Source organism: Onychostoma macrolepis, chromosome 09, assembly GCF_012432095.1.
Source record: "Onychostoma macrolepis isolate SWU-2019 chromosome 09, ASM1243209v1, whole genome shotgun sequence".
NCBI lineage: Eukaryota > Metazoa > Chordata > Actinopteri > Cypriniformes > Cyprinidae > Onychostoma > Onychostoma macrolepis.
The window spans coordinates 3,517,335-3,535,209 of record NC_081163.1 but is presented as its reverse complement, the minus strand read 5'-3'; the positions used below and the strand labels follow the sequence as shown (position 1 = coordinate 3,535,209).

General features: G+C 39.3%; 1 protein-coding gene across 3 annotated transcripts in view; it reads right to left on the bottom strand.

Moving 5' to 3' along the window:
* Positions 1-17,875, bottom strand: part of slc4a10b (solute carrier family 4 member 10b) — an 84,938-nt gene that overhangs the window by 63,249 nt on the left and 3,814 nt on the right. For 2 of the 3 annotated variants that reach the window (XM_058786621.1, XM_058786622.1), the window contains exon 2: positions 9,766-9,795. In XM_058786621.1, coding sequence (XP_058642604.1) covers positions 9,766-9,795 — 30 coding nt within the window. Of the gene's footprint in view, positions 1-2,911; positions 3,385-9,765; positions 9,796-17,875 lie in introns of those variants that run through there. The other variant, XM_058786623.1, reaches the window with a different exon arrangement.

Below are 17,875 nucleotides of genomic sequence, written 5' to 3'. Positions count from 1 at the left end.
TCGCTATATTCTCTTGTGGGTCAGATAGATTCCAGCTGGCCGAAAGAGACTGCTTTGGTATAATTTTAGAAGCAAAATAACACTTGAAATATTACAGCTTTTGTTTTCTAAGTATTCAGGTCCATTATTACTGAATATAATCTCACTTTTATGGAAATTTCCAAAGAAAAACAACTTTGGATTTCCCCCAAAATAACAGAAAGAGCAATCAGCTTAATTTTAATGCTGTTTACTTACAGAAAATGGACACAAATTGACATGAAATCCTCTTAGCCACAGGAAAAAATACTTTTGTGCACTTAAACCTCGTGAAAGGTTCTGGGCAAAGTAACATGCAACACTGACCTGCCAAAACAAAGAACAGGCTTTACTACATGCTTGACCCAAAGCATGCTGCGATACAATAGTGGCATCTATCTATTTATCTATCTATATAGTCTAAAACAATGTAAAGTTACAATTTGACCACAAAATAAGCTATTTTAGACTATTCTGCTTAGAGCCTTTACTTTCAGAAACATGTCAATGATGCCTTAATGTTTGCATTTTCTATTTACATTTATTCACTTTTTATCCAGTGTGACAAAATGTTGCTTATAGGCTATAAATTGACTGAACAATGCTTTTTGAGGACACAGGTGTCTGCAACTGCAATGCATCACGGGTTTCCAACAAAGTCCACCCTGCTCAAAGATATTTTGAAAATGTCTCTGTTTTTTGTCCATACAATGAACATCAATCACATCCAATGTTATTTGGCCCCCAAAGTTCTTCAAAACACATTTCACAAAATAAAGATTGTTTGGAACAACTTGAGGGTGAGTAAATGATGACAGACTTTTCATTTTCTGTTTAACGATCTCTTTAAAGCAGCACGAGGCAGGTAGAGAGCAAAGAGATTAGCGAGCGTCCTGTGATGGTTCGCATTGATTTAATTGGATGAAGCAGATAATCATATTGAGCATCCTGAAAGGGCAGATGGAGGAGAATATCACTATCAGCTGCAGCACAGCAAATCCATAGAGGGCAGTTCAGTACAGTAATTGCTGTAGTAGCCCACAGATGAGCCAAAGGCCTTTCAAGGAAAGCATGTTCACTCAGCAGCCACATTTGTAAGACCTACGTGCACATTTTGGGCATCCAAGACCAAGTCCTATCTACTTGAATGGGGAAATTCTGAAATCTCAAAAACTGCTTGCCGAACTGTCCCATATGTATTGTTTTTGGAGATCAAATAGTGTTTAAAAGGCTTATAGTGTATAATATAATACCTAGTCAATGCGCATTCCCAGCTAATGGGGAACATTCTCACAACTTTCACTTGCATTTATTAAAAGTTATATAAATGTTAGGACATAATATTCTTAAAGTAATGTTTATGAAACATTCTTATAACTTTAATCATATTTGATATACATTCTCATAATGCTGAGAGAAAATGTTCTTTGAACAATATTGTGATGTTATTTGTACTTGTTGAATGTTCTAAGAAACGTTAAAATAATAATAATAATAAAAAATTATTTTTAATTATTTTAACATTCTTAGAACATAAAAAACATTATATTTTGGGTGAAAATAAAGTTAGTAGAATGTTGTAAGAAACATTTTTGTAATTGTTGGAAGGCAGTTAGCGGAAGTTAGAATATTTTTCTTACAAAAACGCAACAATTCACTTCAGGAGGCCTTTATTCACCCCCCAGAGCCATGTGAGGCACTTTTTATTGTGGATGGATGCGCTTTATTTGACTACTTTTGGACTGTTGAAACATAACACCCACCCACTGCCATTATAAAGCCTGGAAGAGCCAGGACGTTTTTAAATATATAACTCCGATTGGATTCGTCTGAAAGAAGAAAGTCATATACACCTAGGATGGCTTCAGAATGAGTAAATTATGGGGTAATTTTCTTTTTTGGGTGAACTATGCCTTTAATGCATATAAAATTGTTGTAATGTGTTGGCATTATTATCGTTAACAAACTAAAACCGTTAAAAAAACTTGTTACTTAAAATAAATAGGTAAAAATATTAACAAAAACTACAATAGTATTTTTAGCAGCATTTTTAACCTATACTTTTCAGCATTTAATTACATATCTTTCAAGTTACCATTTCTTTCACTTACAGCAGTATGTCATCTAAGAATTTTTTTTGTCACTGAGCTTGTTGCAGTGCATTATGGGATTGTCTTCTCTGCAAAGCAAATATTTAACCAAAAAAGGCTTCTTAAAACATTTTGGAATATTTGGAATAATGTCTTAAAATACTGTCTAGTTTGGAACTACACTCTCAGAAAAAAAGGTACAAAGCTGTCAATGGGATGGTACTCTAAGGTACAAAAGATATTAGTTCTTTAAAAGTACATATTAGTACCTAAAGTGTACATATTTGTACCTTTTATGAAAGGGTAACATTCCAGGGACAGTTTTGTACCTTTATTTCTCATAGTATACAGTCCTAGAAACAGGACGAGGGATAAAGCGGGACAGTGTCAGAGATCTGTGCTGGATTTATGAGAAGTCTTGGCCGACATCTGCAGCATGTAACCTGCTTCTTACTGTAGCAGCCAAGGCTTCCTGCACCCATCCTCCACAGCACTAACCCTGCATCTGATCAATGACATTCAGCCTGCAGAAAACACGCTGCATCCTCTGCAATACACAGACTACATCACCCACAATTCTGTAGTGCACTACTGCAGTTTGCACTATTGCACACTGTTCAGACAACAGCTAAATTTAATTCTCTAAATCATGCATATTATCTGACAATATAAATACTGCAATAACACAATCAAGGGCATCACAAACATGCATGCATTTACTAAATCCTAGTACTTGGCAGTGTTTGCATGCAGCAGATGCCACTAAAACCTGAACTCGAGTAAAACCAGCATGCCGCTCATACCTGAGAGTCCAGTCGACTGTAAAGGTCCAAATTCTGCATATCCCTGGTGTTTTTCGCTCCAGATTGAGTCAGGACGGTTTCACCTCATGCAGCATGCGCTTCAACTGATGTCCAACTTCAGCGCATGCACACACAAACACACACTCATGCATGCGCACACACACACACACACACACACACACAGCGATTACAGCAGTGACATCAGCAGCGTCTCTCCCATACAAACTTACACTGTCTTTATCTCATTCTGTCTCTCTCTCTCTCATAGGGAGGAACTGCTTCTCTCTCTCTCATAGGGAGGAACTGTGTTGCACCAGTGTATTCTGCCCGCCTCCTCCCCAGAGGCATGCTGGGAGTGCACTGCTGACCTGTCAGAAGTAGCCTGACCTTGTTCTCTCTCTCTCTTTACACTCACGGTTCTCACCTGTGAGGCCTAATATACCTAGAGAAAAGTACCTGCAAGCATTTCCATTCGTCTCAGTGGCAGTTCTTGACATGTGTGTGACTACCAGAAATAACTATTTGAGCCAATCACCTCAGCCAAAAATATGACTCATCAATCTAAAGTCACAGGAGCACAGTGACTGACTGATTGACCCTTCACTAGTGACTACTGAGCTGTGACATTACAGACAGTAGACAGGGAAAAATATAAGTCTATTTCATGATTTTAGGAGACTCCAATATATACAAACAAAAAACATGCCTTGAGAGTCCAAATGCATTCATTGCGTGATGAAGCCTATTAGAAAGCAGTTAGAATGAACATATAATTCAAGTTATGAAAGCAAAAAAATATCCCTGTATGGTTTTTTTATACATATATTTATAAGGCATGATATAGTTCATTAATATCACACAAGCAAGAGTGCCATTGTCACAGTCACCAGTTGAACTGCACTACACTTCCCAGCATCCTTCTGTTCACTCACCTGCACTCCATCTGTAATCACTCACACCTGACCGTCATCAGGGAATCCTCCTCACCTGTTGTCACTAATCAAGCTCCCTATAATACTTCACTCAAGTCATACTCTCATTGTCTGGTCTCGAGGTTACAAGCTCCTCATCCGTCTGATCACTTACCTGCTAGATCTCTGTGGCTCCATGGATGTCTTCCTCCAGTTGATTCCACTAAGAGGGAGATATAAGGATGTCTAATTCCTCAGTTTATTGAGCTTCTTTGAACTCTGAGTTATTTGCACTTACCTTTTGATGCTGTCTTCAGTTTAGTTAATAAAGACGCTCTCACCTGACTTACCCTTGTGTGCCTCTCCCTCCATTATGTGACAGAAGACCAGACCATTAAAAACTTAAAACAACATGCGAGGACAATGGGCGACAATGGGCGATTCCGCGATTCTCCCTAGCCCGCCGCCGACCGCGGTCCAGGCAAGCCCGCCAGCAGAGAGTGTGACAAGCCCGCCTGTGCCGGCCCCACGCAAGTACCTGCCAGAGCCGGCCCCTCGCAAGAATCCTCCAGAGTTCCCGCTGGTCCCGTCCAGCTCCGGGCTGCCAGAGCGCCCCCCCAGTGCCTGCGCCACGAAGGCGCTCCCAAGAGTCTCTGCTGGTCCCGTCCAGCTTCGCGCTGCCAGAGCGCCCCCCCCTGTGCCTCCGCCACGAAGGCGCTCCCGAGAATCCGGTTCACAAGCCACGGCCAGGAGTGCCGTTCCCAGTCCCAGAGAATCCAGTTCCCAAGCCACGGCCAGGAGTGCCGTCCCCAGTCTCGGAGAACCCGATTCTCAAATCACGGCCAGGAGTGCCGTTCCCAGTTTCGGAGAATCCAGTTCTCCAATCACGGCCAGGAGTGCCGTTCCCGATCCTATTGAATCCAGTCTTCTGATCATGGCCAGGAGTGCTGTTCCCAGTCCCGGAGAACCCGATTCTCAAATCACGGCCAGGAGTGCCATTCCCAGTTCCGGAGAATCCAGTTCTCCAATCACGGCCAGGAGTGCCGTTCCTGATCCCATTGAATCCAGTCTTCTGATCACGGCCAGTAGTACCGTTCCCGATCCCGGAGAATCCAGTTCTCCAATCACGGCCAGGAGTGCCGTTCCCAGTCCTGGAGAATCCAGTTCTCCAATCATGGCCAGGAGTGCCATTCCCAGTCCCGGAGAATCCAGTTCCCGAATTACAGCCAGGAGTGCCGTTCCCGGGGAATCCCATTCTCCAGCCGTGGCCCAAGTGAGAACGCCGCCGTCTGCGACTCTCCCTCACCAGCCACCATCGGCGGTCCACGCCAGCTCGCCAACAGAGAGTGTGCCGACAATTGGTCCAGCGCTACTGGATATGGCACTACCGCTGGAGTTTGCGGCGCCTATCCTAACCCCAGAACCTCCCTCACCTCCGCTGGTCCCGTCCAGCTCTCAGTCTCCTGAGTGTCCCATGTCAGCCAGCTCCTCTCCTCCAGAGCGCCCTCAAGCACCCGCTCCTCCAAAGCGACATCCGGTGGTCAAGGTAAGCCCTGGAAGGGCTACTGTTCCCAAGACTGGCCCAGGGAGGGCCTCGGATCCCAAGATCTCAGCTCCAGAACCAGTTCTGGTTCTTGAATTGGTGCTAATGCTAACTTCAATCATAAAGGCCAATGAGGCCATTCTTGAAACCCCGGAGTGTCCTGCCATAACCAGAGAGACTGTCTGTGAACCTATGACCTGCCCTGTCACAGTCGTGATGGACATGGATAATCTGTCTGTGTTCTATGTTTCCACTACGTCCGCTCCGCCCTGGTGGGCCTGGGCTTTCTCCGATCCGCCCTGGTGGGTTTCAGTTCCGCCCTGGTGGGCCTGGGCTTTCTCCGATCCGCCCTGGTGGGTTTCAGTTCCGCCCTGGTGGGCTTCAGCTTCATCTGCTCCACCCTGGCTGGACTCCTCAACTCAACTCAACTCAATTTTTATTTATAGAGCACTTTCAAAGCCATTAAAATGGACCAAAGTGCTGTCCATAATAATAGAAATACTAAAATTCATACAAACATGGAGTGACAAGACATAACAAATAGCCAACCATTCACAATTCTTCAACCCAATTAAACGCCAAAAGCTTGATAGAATAAATAGGTCTTCAGGTCCTTTTTAAAAATGTCCATACTCGACGATGATTTTAAGGATAACGGTAATACATTACCGCCACAGAAAAAGCACGGTCTCCACTGCGCCTCAACCGAGAGCGCAGAACGGTTAAAAGCATATTTTGAGAGGAACGTAGATGACGTTGGGACTGGTAAGGAATTAACATGTCTTTTATATATTCAGGAGCCCGATTATGCAAAGCTTTATAGACAAACATTAGCACCTTGTATTGTATTCTATATTTTACAGGCAGCCAATGAAGGGATATCAATACAGGTGTTATGTGGTCTCGTCTTTTAGTATTTGTCAAAATCCTTGCTGCAGCATTCTGGACATACTGAAGACGGGTAATCAAAGATTCACTTACGCCCAGATAGAGAGCATTACAATAATCCAACCTTGTAGAAACAAAAGCATGCAAAACAGTCTCCAAGTCATTTTTTGAAAGGATGGATTTCAGTTTAGACAATTTTCTTAACTGAAAAAAAGATGTTTTCACCACGCTATTAACTTGCCGATCAAAGCGGATTTCAGAATCAAAAAGTACTCCAAGATTCTTCACGTAACTATTATTGGATAGTAGTCCATAACTTTCAATCTAGGACTCCTACTCTATCTCCCTCCTGGTTCCACCATTACTCCGTCTCTGTTGGAGTGTCCTGTCTAAATGACTGCCGTCCCATAGCACTGACTCCAATCATAATGAAGTGCTTTGAGAGGTTAGTCATGCACAACATCAAAACCAGCCTCCCCAACACACTCGACCCGCTCCAGTTTGCATACCGTCCGAACCGCTCTACGGACGATGCAATTTCCTCCACCCTCCACCTAGCTCATACCCACCTAGAAAATAAAGACTCCTACGTTAGAATGCTGTTCATCGACTTCAGCTCAGCATTCAACACAATAATCCCACAACAGCTCATAAATAAACTCAACCTGCTGGGCCTTAACAATTCCCTCTGCAATTGGATCCTGGACTTTCTAACCGGAAGACCTCAGTCAGTCCGTGTCGGCCACAACACCTCGAGCACTACCACACTGAACACAGGTGCCCCACAAGGCTGTGTGCTCAGCCCGCTGCTCTTCACGCTGCTGACCCACGACTGCACTGCCAAGTCCAGCTCCAACCACATCATCAAGTTTGCTGATGACACAACAGTGGTAGGTCTCATCAGCAACAACGATGAAACGCACTACAGAGAGGAAGTGGCACAGCTGGCTGAATGGTGTGGCACTAACAACCTGTCCCTCAATGTGAGTAAGACAAAGGAGGTTGTGATGGACTTCAGGAGAAACTCCGTCGATCACCCCCCCACTGACCATCGACAGCTCGACTGTGGAGAGTCAGCAGCACTAAATTCCTGGGGTGCACATCACAGAGGATCTCACCTGGACCACCAACACCATGTCACTCTCCAAGAAGGCACAACAGCGCCTACACTTTCTCCGCCGGCTGAAAAGAGCAAGTCTCCCTCCACCCATCCTCACCACTTTCTACAGGGGCACCATTGAGAGTGTGCTGACCACCTGCATCACTGTCTGGTACGGGAACTGTACCGCAGCAGACCGCAAGACCCTCCAGCGGACAGTGAACACAGCTGCAAGGATCATCGGTGCCCCTCTCCCCTCCATCCTGGATATTTTCCTCACACGATGCTCCAGCAAAGCCAATAGCATCGTGGAGGACTCAACGCATCCCTCCCACAGTCTCTTCCAGCTCCTACCATCAGGAAGACGGTACCGGAGCATCAGAGCCCGCTCTGCCAGACTGCTCAACAGCTTTTTCCCCCAGGCTGTGAGAGCCCTGAACTCAAATCACCCCGCCCCTCTCTGAACCCCCATACAATCCCCCTACCTCCTGTAACATGTAACGTGCAATTCGAAGTGTGCTACACACAGGTGAGTGGGCCTGTACAAACCACCTGTAGTAGCACACTCTCCTCCTCTATGCGCACTAGTCACTTTTCACACACACTGCTGTGTGTACACAAATCCCACAAAAAGAACTCAGTAATATATGTACGTTTACATGCTCATGCACTACAAATCCTCCTGCACTGTTCCCCAGCCAGCTGCTTGAACTCAATGCTTCTCCTTGCACATGTACAGTATTTATCTGAAGCATTCGTATAGTTTGTATTTTTTAGTTTGTATAGGTACTTTTTATAGATAGTATATTTATAGTCAAAATCTATCAGTAGGATAGCTGTGTATAGGTTTATATTGTCTTACTCCTTTGTTGTATGCCTGTATTTATGTAGCACCGTGGTCCTGTGAGGCACGACATTTCGTTCCACTGTATGCCCCCGCATGTAGCGGAATGACAATAAAAGCTCAACTTGAACAACTTGAACTTGATATGTGCGTGTGGGTGTGTACGGTTCATAAGTTTCCGAAAAACATTTGAAAAATTCTTATCAAAACTGCAATATTTTTATCAAAAGTACAGTAAAAACAGTAATGCTGTTACTATATATATATTATTTTTTTTAATCCTCCCTGAAATTCTAACTTTAGCATATGCTTTTATCTAAATTGCCTTATAAATGACAAACTTCTCCTCATTCAGTTGTTTATGTATAAGTTCATCAAATGTGGATGAACTTTATACAATTAAATTTCATTCAAAGTTTAGATTTAAACAATAGTTCAATGTATTTAAAATGAACAGTTTTAACTAACATTCATGTACAGTATGTTGTTCTCTTGAAATCAATTTTAAGTCAAGGATTCTCATTTGTATGAAATTTAAAGTGGCTTCTTTTGTGGAGTCCTTCAAATCTGTCACACAGGCTGTGTTTGTGTTTAAAACCAGTAAGAAATGTAATTAAATATGATGCAGGGAACTTGAGACATGTTAAACTTTTAACATGATGTTAAAATGGTTTTGGAACAGAGATAATGAAAATCAATTCTAAAAAAAAATATTTACAAAATTGTGTTTCCAAGGCTGTTCCAGGTCCACAATTTGTAAAATACTATCCTGTATGAAAAGCAATACTCTGAAAACTGTTTATCCTTCACCTTTGTCTGCCCCTGTCTGACGAGAGTACAGGCGTTTGCTTGTGTAACACAGGTTCAGCACAAATATAGAAGCAGATCAAACGCTCTCCGGCGTGATCAGATTCGATTTGAGTGTTGGTGCATTTCGCTGATCTTCTGCTGGGATTTTCCTAATCTCAAAAATGTGCTGTCTACCAAAACAATACATAAATGATTCAAGAAAATAACCCCCCAAAAGCCAATGCAGCACATCTACTAATGCTGTATTGTAAGATCAGAGGAGAATGATTTGGAAACATGCCATAAATCTCTGATAAGCAACTAGATTACTGTAACCATGCATCTGGTGATGTTTCAAGGTCTTTTCTGACTAAAATCCTGAAATGAGCATGTGGTGAGCAGTGTTCTTTGACAGATGACAGATTTATAACTTCTGTGACCTTTTGGTGTCTAGAAGCTTCAGTGCTGCTGAATGCATGAGCTGCATACTGAGAAAAAAATGACATGAAGAAGAAACTGCTGCAGCAAGAGTTCAAGCGTTCTGTGATTTTGGATGGCAGTGAATTGTCCCTCCTCGATCATGCTGATTAGATTGAATAATGTCAGATGCATTGAAAATAATTCATGCTGACAGGTTCTGGAACAGCGTTATACGGATCAAAATATTTTCTTTGCAGTCCAATCCATCCGTCCATGTGTGCTCCAGTCCAGTATGTGACACGATTCTGGCATTATATCAACCATCATAAAATATAAAGTGTATTAAATATTCCGACTCACCACACTTTGTCTTCTGGGAGAGGTGACCACCTGCAAAATACAAATATTTACAGATGAAAATCCTGTCTTTTTTGGACTCACTCTAATAATTGCTTTTCATTAATTATCACATTACAGCATTCACACATATTCAGGACATTATTCTTCATAATGTTCTGATTTGTGTCAGCACAGTGCACAATGTGCACACTGTTAAGTAATATTTATATAATTTTTCATTTTACAGTATGCATTAGGGCTGCACTATTTTAGGGGAAATCTAAAAATTGTAATAAGAATTACTATTATTGTTGTTGTTGTTGTTATAAAAATATAGTAATTCTTATTTCTTTGTTTTTGTCTAGTAATTTTAATGCTACTACTAATAATAATTTTTTTTTTTATTTTGATGATAATTGTTATTATTATTGCTTTTCATATATTGCTTATTATTACAATATAGTAATATTTCTTGTTTGCTTTTTATTTAGAAATGTAATAATAATTCTTATTTTTCTTATTATTTTTTGATAATAAATAATAATAAATATTATAAAAATACTAGACAGAAAATGCAAGAAATATTAATTTAGAAATAATAAGCTGTTTATGTGTAAATGAACCCAGTGCTGTGCTTTACTCTGATACATGCAGTGCATATATTTATTTATTAAATCACAGTTTTTGTGATTTGATAATCACACTAAGCCATATTGTGATTTTAACTAATCATGCAGCCCTACTATGCATTTTCGTTTTTTACTTATTTTTAAGGAAAAACACAGTAATGAGGGGTTTGTATTTTTGAGTTTTTTGTTGTTGTTGTTGTTTTTAAGATATAATATAACCCATAACATTGCTGATCAATCAACATTAACTTTACAGTTAAAAACCATGGTGAATCTGACCATTCTTGTCAGCTGCTGTTTTCAGTTCATTCTCTAAGGCAGCTTAGTCACAGGCTTGCAACTGTGGGATTGTGGGATTGACGGCAGAGCGCAGCAAGTGGTGAGAGCGTCAGATTGTTGTGAAATGCTGAACTTTATGCAAACGACAGGCGAACTCTGCTGACATCTGTCAAACGCATTTCAAAATCAAAAACAGTGAGGCAAATTCAGATTTTATTCAGATTTAAAATGACGTTTGCATGCTTTCATTGCAGCTAAACTGTGATTGGGTTTCCAAAAGCTAAACGAACACCATATAGTTTGAGCATCACAATCATGCATGTACATGTACATTCACAGCCATTAAAACTGCACATATCTGGCATTTTGGGCAGCATTGAGTGAATTTCTTCTGCCTCTAATTTTATTTTACCCCATAAAAAAGAGAGGACATGTTTAACAGAGGAAGTGCCAGGACATCTTCCCTTTCAAACACAATAATCCTGGATATCCAAAGAGCACCAATTAGTTTTAAAAGAACCTCAGAAGCCTTGCGTATATGCTTAATCTCTGCTAAAGGCCATTACATGAGCATCTCTAGCGGATTATCCAAAAACACTGCGAGAAGACTTAGGATGGATTTTTATTCTATTCATACATATCAGTACATTCATACTGAGATTACGAGCTCTAGACTACAACAAACGATTAGTCTAAACAATATGCTTAATTGGATCTCATCTATCATCGTCTTGGAGGCACAATTTACCTGCTTCAGCGTGACATAATCGCTATCAACAGATGTAAGTCTCTGTACTGCTCACTGTTTATTTTCCATTAAGCAATAATAATAAGCAGCTTTGTCCGTCTGCTCGGGACTCACGCTGAGCGGGAAATATTTTTCAGTGTAATCTGAATAATAAAGCTTAGCTTTGTCTTAGCAGAGAGCTTTGCAAAAGCCATCATTATATTGTCCTGTGATACGTGAGAGACGAAACCTTTGAAAGATCTTCTACAAGCTCTGTGTTCATGTGCTAAACTTTCATATATCTGTGGTTTAGACATATACAATTCAAAATGCAATAATTGTTTGTAGTTCATAAATTATGAAATGAGCTCAATAAATAAAGTAAATAAAGACCAAGTACTAAAGTACTTGCTTACCTTCAAACATGTTCATTTTTTGACCTTTTAAATCATGAATATCACTATTTTAACATCTTACTCCATTTAACATTTCAGCTAACCCTGCCATGTCAGAAAAAAGGTCAATATATATGAAAGTTATTTTAAAGAAAATTACTGACCTTAACACATAATCATGAGGGTCTACAGGGGTCCTTTCTATGATCATTTCCTGTTTTATGCCTTTGTCACATGACCCAAAATGTCTTTACACCACAATGACTTTCATTTGGCAGTCAAAAGATTTAATATTAATAATATTATAAATATATATATATAATTATATTTAATATTGTAATTAAATTAAATTATATAAACAATTAATAAAAATAAAAATAAAATATTATCTATTAATATTTAATATATTTTAATAATTCAAAATATTTATATATTAACATTTTTAAAATAATATATATATATATATATATTTGAAAATTAGTTTTACTGCTATTACCCCAATTTATTCTAAAAAAAAATAAAATACACCAAACTACAATCTTTGTTGAAGTGCCACAGAAAACATATAAAATACATATAAACAATTAATTTTTTTATATATTTTTGAACAATTTAATAGATCCAGACAGAAAAAGCATTACGTCACCAATCCTTAAATGACACGTGCTGTAAATGAACAGTATCACACAAATGACTGATACCTCAGATAATCCTAATTAATTACACATGTGCTAATGTGCTTTAAACACAAACCTGTTCAAGACTGTTTAAGGGTCATTCAAAAGCTGCTTTTCTGCCAACATTGGACCAATAATGAAAAGAAACGTTCTGAGGTGATTAGAGGTGCTTGCTTGAATGATTAAACGTATACTTTCTGCATTTCCTGGTGTAGAAAGTACAAGTCTCCAACAAACACAAACACACTCAGCCGCTCAGGGTCACTGGGTTTGGTCTAAAGGGACTTTGAATTCAATGCTGCCTTTTTACGTCTCTCTAATATCTTAAGATCATAAGTCTTACTCTAAATCTAAGTAATATATCATAGTATACTAATGTTAACCCTGTAAAGCCTGACATAACAAATAATAGTCAGAAAAAACAGTTTATCGAAACTTTAGACAAAAAAGTTAGTTTTTTGTTGAATGTCATAATTGATACGTCAGGCTTTTATGGCTCATATAGTTTGATATAGTGAGAATATGGAGGAAGTACACCTCAATTTTATTCAGTGGCCCAAACTGAGCAAAAATATGCAATTTGGTGCAGATGCTGATATTTATATGGACAAAAAATCTTTATAACAGTAAAACAGAATACTTGCATAAAATGATATAAATATCAGTTTTCACTCTGCATCTCCAATAATATGTCTTAGTAAGATGATATTTCAATGCTTAGTTTTATGATCAAAAAATATAATGCAATGCAATACAATGATTGAGAGATAAATGCTCCTCAAACGCTCCTCAAAAGCCTGATGATCATATTTGTAATCACATTTGAACATGATTTTTCTAAAAATTATTTTTCTAAAAAATGATCTATGGATAACCAAGTAAACCGAAGCAGTAAGTGTTCATCTTCGTGCATTTACTTCTGTAAGTGAATGGTCTGATTCTGCTGTGATTTTAAGTCCTTTCATCACGAAATGATGAAAAATTATTTGATCCCCTGCTGATTTTGTATGTTTGCCCACTGACAAAGAAATGATCAGTCTATAATTTTAGATTGATTTGAACAGTGAGAGACAGAATAACAACAAAACAATCCAGAAAAACGCATTTCAAAAAAGTTATAAATTGATTTGCATTTTAATGAGTGAAATAAGTATTTGATCCCCTATCTATCAGCAAGATTTCTGGCTCCCAGGTGTCTTTTATACAGATTAGAAGCACTCTCTTAAAGGGATTGGTCCTAATCTCAGTTTGTTACCTGTAGAAAAGACACCTGTCCACAGAAGCAATCAATCAATCAGATTCCAAACTCTCCACCATGGCCGAGACCAAAGAGCTGTCCAAGGATGTCAGGGACAAGATTGTAGACCTACACAAGGCTGGAATGGGCTACAAGACCATCGCCAAGCAGCTCGGTGAGAAGGTGACAACAGTTGGTGCGATTATTCGCAAATGGAAGAAACACAAAATAACTGTCAATCTCCCTCGGACTGGGGCTCCATGCAAGATCTCACCTCGTGGAGTTTCAATGATCACGAGAACGCTGAGGAATCAGCCCAGAACTACACGGGACGATCTTGTCAATGATCTCAAGGCAGCTGGGACCATAGTCACCAAGAAAATAATTGATAACACACTACGCCGTGGACTGAAATCCTGCGGCCCCGCAAGGTCCCCCTGCTCAAGAAAGCACATGTCTGAAGTTTGCCAATGATTCAGAGGAGAACTGGGTGAAAGTGTTGTGGTCAGATGAGACCAAAATCCAGCTCTTTGGCATCAGCTCAACTCGCCGCGTTTGGAGGAGGAGGAATGCTGCCTATGACCCCAAGAACACCATCCCACGTCAAACACGGAGGTGGAAACATTATACTTTGGGGGTATTTTTCTGCTAAGGGGACAGGACACCTGCACCGCATCAAAGAGACGATGGACGGGGTCATGTACCGTCACGGCCAGGGCATTGAAGCCAGCCAGGGCATTGAAAATGGGTCATGGATGGGTATTCCAGCATGACAATGACTAAAAACACACGGCCAAGGCAACAAAGGAGTGGCTCAAGAAGAAGCACATTAGGTCCTGGAGTGGCCTAGCCAGTCTCCTCCAGACCTTATTCCCATAGAAAATCTGTGGAGGGAGCTGAAGGTTCGAGTTGCCAAACATCAGCCTCGAAACCTTAATGACTTGGAGAGGATCTGTAAAGAGGAGTGGGACAATGTGTGCAAACCTGGTGGCCAACTACAAGAAACGTCTGACCTCTGTGATTGCCAACAAGGGTTTTGTCACCAAGTACTATGTCATGTTTTGCGAAGGTGTCAAATAATTATTTGACTCATTAAAATGCAAATCAATTTAGTGTTTTTCTGGATTGTTTTGTTGTTATTCTGTCTCTCGCTGTTAAATAAACCTACCATTAAAATTATAGACTGATCATTTCTTTGTCAGTGGGCAAACGTACAAAATCAGCAGGGGATCAAATAATTTTTTCCCCACTGTATATATTCAGAAACTTCTTCATCTTACTCAGTCAGACACTCCTCGCAAAAATGAACCACAGCCAGGCTTGGATGCCATTTGTCACGTCTAACAAAAATAGACTCCACTGCAGCTGGACAAGTGCAAATGAGCTCTAGCCTGATGAATCTAGGCCTGTCTGAGACGCTCCAGCCAGCAGGAGATTTAGCAGCAGCAGCAGCCAAAGATCTGGACAGCTAATATGAAGCAAACAGGGTTTATTGATGCAGGAACTGGAAAGGAATAATGCTTTGATGTTCTACATTTAACTATGCCACATTTATATATCTGATAAGCGGTGATCTCACAATCTACTGAAAGCCACTTTAGATCAGTGGTCTTAAACCCTATATTAATAAATATATATATATATATATATATATATATATATATATATATATATATATATATATATATATATATATATATCAATGTTTGATCTTAATAGACTTTTGGCTCACAATTTGATGGCCAAATTAAAATATGAAGCAAAACCAGTTGAGTAACATCTGTTAAATACCTTTATGGCTTTACTGGTTTTGGGCTGTTGAGCTCATATAATCCACTGATTTTATTTGTAACTGATGGGATGTGGTCATTAAAACACTATATATTACGTGAGACCTCACTGCCTGATCTTTTGCTCTGGGGTCACAGATAATCTACAGTCACAGCGAGTCTCATCTGACTTGTAAATGAAAATGACACTGACAGCTGTCAAACCTGATCTCTCAGAGAATCATTAGATCCCAGATTAAACATAGACTCACATCTACTGCAATTTCACTTTTATATTTAGAAAGCACAGGAAATATAACATTAAGACATGTGCTAGTTAAAGATGGTTAAGTAAATGTGACCCTCCGTCCACCCAAAAAAAGAAAGAATGAAAAACATTACATAAAAACAACATAGATGTTATTAATAATATAAAATATCATTCATATATATATATATATGTATATGTGTATATATATATATATATATATATATATATATATATATACAGTCGTGGCCAAAAATATCGGCACCCGTATGATCAAAGAAGGCTGTGAAAATTAATCTGCACTGTTAATCCTTTTCATCTTTTATTTAAAATCTCACCTTTCATTGGATAATAAGAATTTAAAATGGGGGGTATCATTATGAAATAAATGTTTTTCTCTAATACACATTGGCCACAATTAACGGCACCCTTTTATTCAATACTTTTTGAAACCTCCATTTGCCAGTTTAACAGCTCTAAATTTTCTCCTATAATGCCTGATGAGGTTAGAGACACCTGACAAGAGATCAGAGACCATTCCTTCATCCAGAATCACTCCAGACCCTTTAGATTCACAGCTCCATGTTGCTGCTTCTTCTCTTCAGTTCACTCATTTTCTACAGGGTTCAGGTCAGAGGACTGGAATGGCCAGCAGAAGCTTGGTTTTGTGCTCAGTGACCCATTTTTGTGTTGTTTTTGAGGTTTGTGTTTGGATTATTGTAAGGTTGGAATATCCAAACATGGTCCATTATAAGATTTGTAACAGAGTCAGTCACTTATTGATTTTTTATCTGTTGGTATTTGATAGAATCCATGATGCCATGTGTCTAAACAAGATGTCCAGGTCCTCCAGAAGAAATATAGGCCCACAACATCAAAAATACAGTAGTGTATTTCATTGTACACATGGGGTACTTTTTATCCCTGTGTTCACCAAACCCATCTTGAGTGTTGCTCAAATTTTTAGTTTCATGTGACCATAGAAACCAGTCCCATTTGAAGTTCCAGTCGTGTCTGATAACTGAATATGCTGGAGTTTGTTTTTGGATGAGCGAGGAGAATTCTTCTTGAAACGCTCTCAAACGCACATTTGGTGATGTAGGTGCTGCTTGACAATTGTTTTAAAGGTTTTCTGACCCCGAGACTCAACTATCTTCTGCAATTCTCCAGCTGTGGTCCTTGGAGAGTCTTTAGCCGCTTAAACTCTCCTTCTCACCGTGCATTAGGACGATATAGACACGCGTCCTCTTCCAGGCAGTTTCGTAACATTTTATGTTGATTGGAAATTCTTAATTATTGCCCTGATGGTGGAAATGGGAATTTTCACTGCTCTAGCTCTTTTCTTAAAGCCACTTCACTAATTTGTGAAGCTCAATTATCTTTTGCTGCACATCAGAAATATATTCTTTGGTTTTTCTCATTGTGATGGATGAAGCCATGGCTGGATAATTGTATGTTCATAATCACCCTGGAGTGCTCAAAATTGTGAATATGAATGGGAATATACTTCAGAGATATTTTACTCATAAGAATTTCTAGGGGTGCCAATAATTGTGTCCAATGTGTATTTGAGAAAAACATTTATTTCATAATGATATTTTCCCCCATTTTAAATTCTTATTATCCAATGAAAGGTTAGATTTTTGTGAATTTTTTAAATAAAAGATCAAAAGGATTAACAATGCAGATAAATTTTCACAGCCTTCTTTGATCATATTTACCAAGAGTGCCGATATTTTTGGTCATGACTGTATATATATATATATATAAAACAGTTTATATATATATATATATATATATATATATATATATAACAGTTTTAAATGCTAAATATTAAATACTAAATAAATATAATTAATAATGGTGGTTTGCCGCTAATAAGAAGGAGTGGCTCCAGTTGGACGAAGATGTAGATAGGATCCTAGAGATAACATCAAAAGCAAATGCTGATCAGAAACTTCAGACCATGTGCACTCTCATAATGTCCATAGGCTCAGAGCGGTTTGGTGCCATCGAAGAGTGTGGTGCGAGCAACCCAGTACAACCAAACCAGCGAGAACTCAAGATCAGCCAGCTAAGACTAGAACTCAAATCTCTGAAGCGTCAATATAAATTGGCTGAGGAAGATGAGAAGACTGCATGTCAGAGCT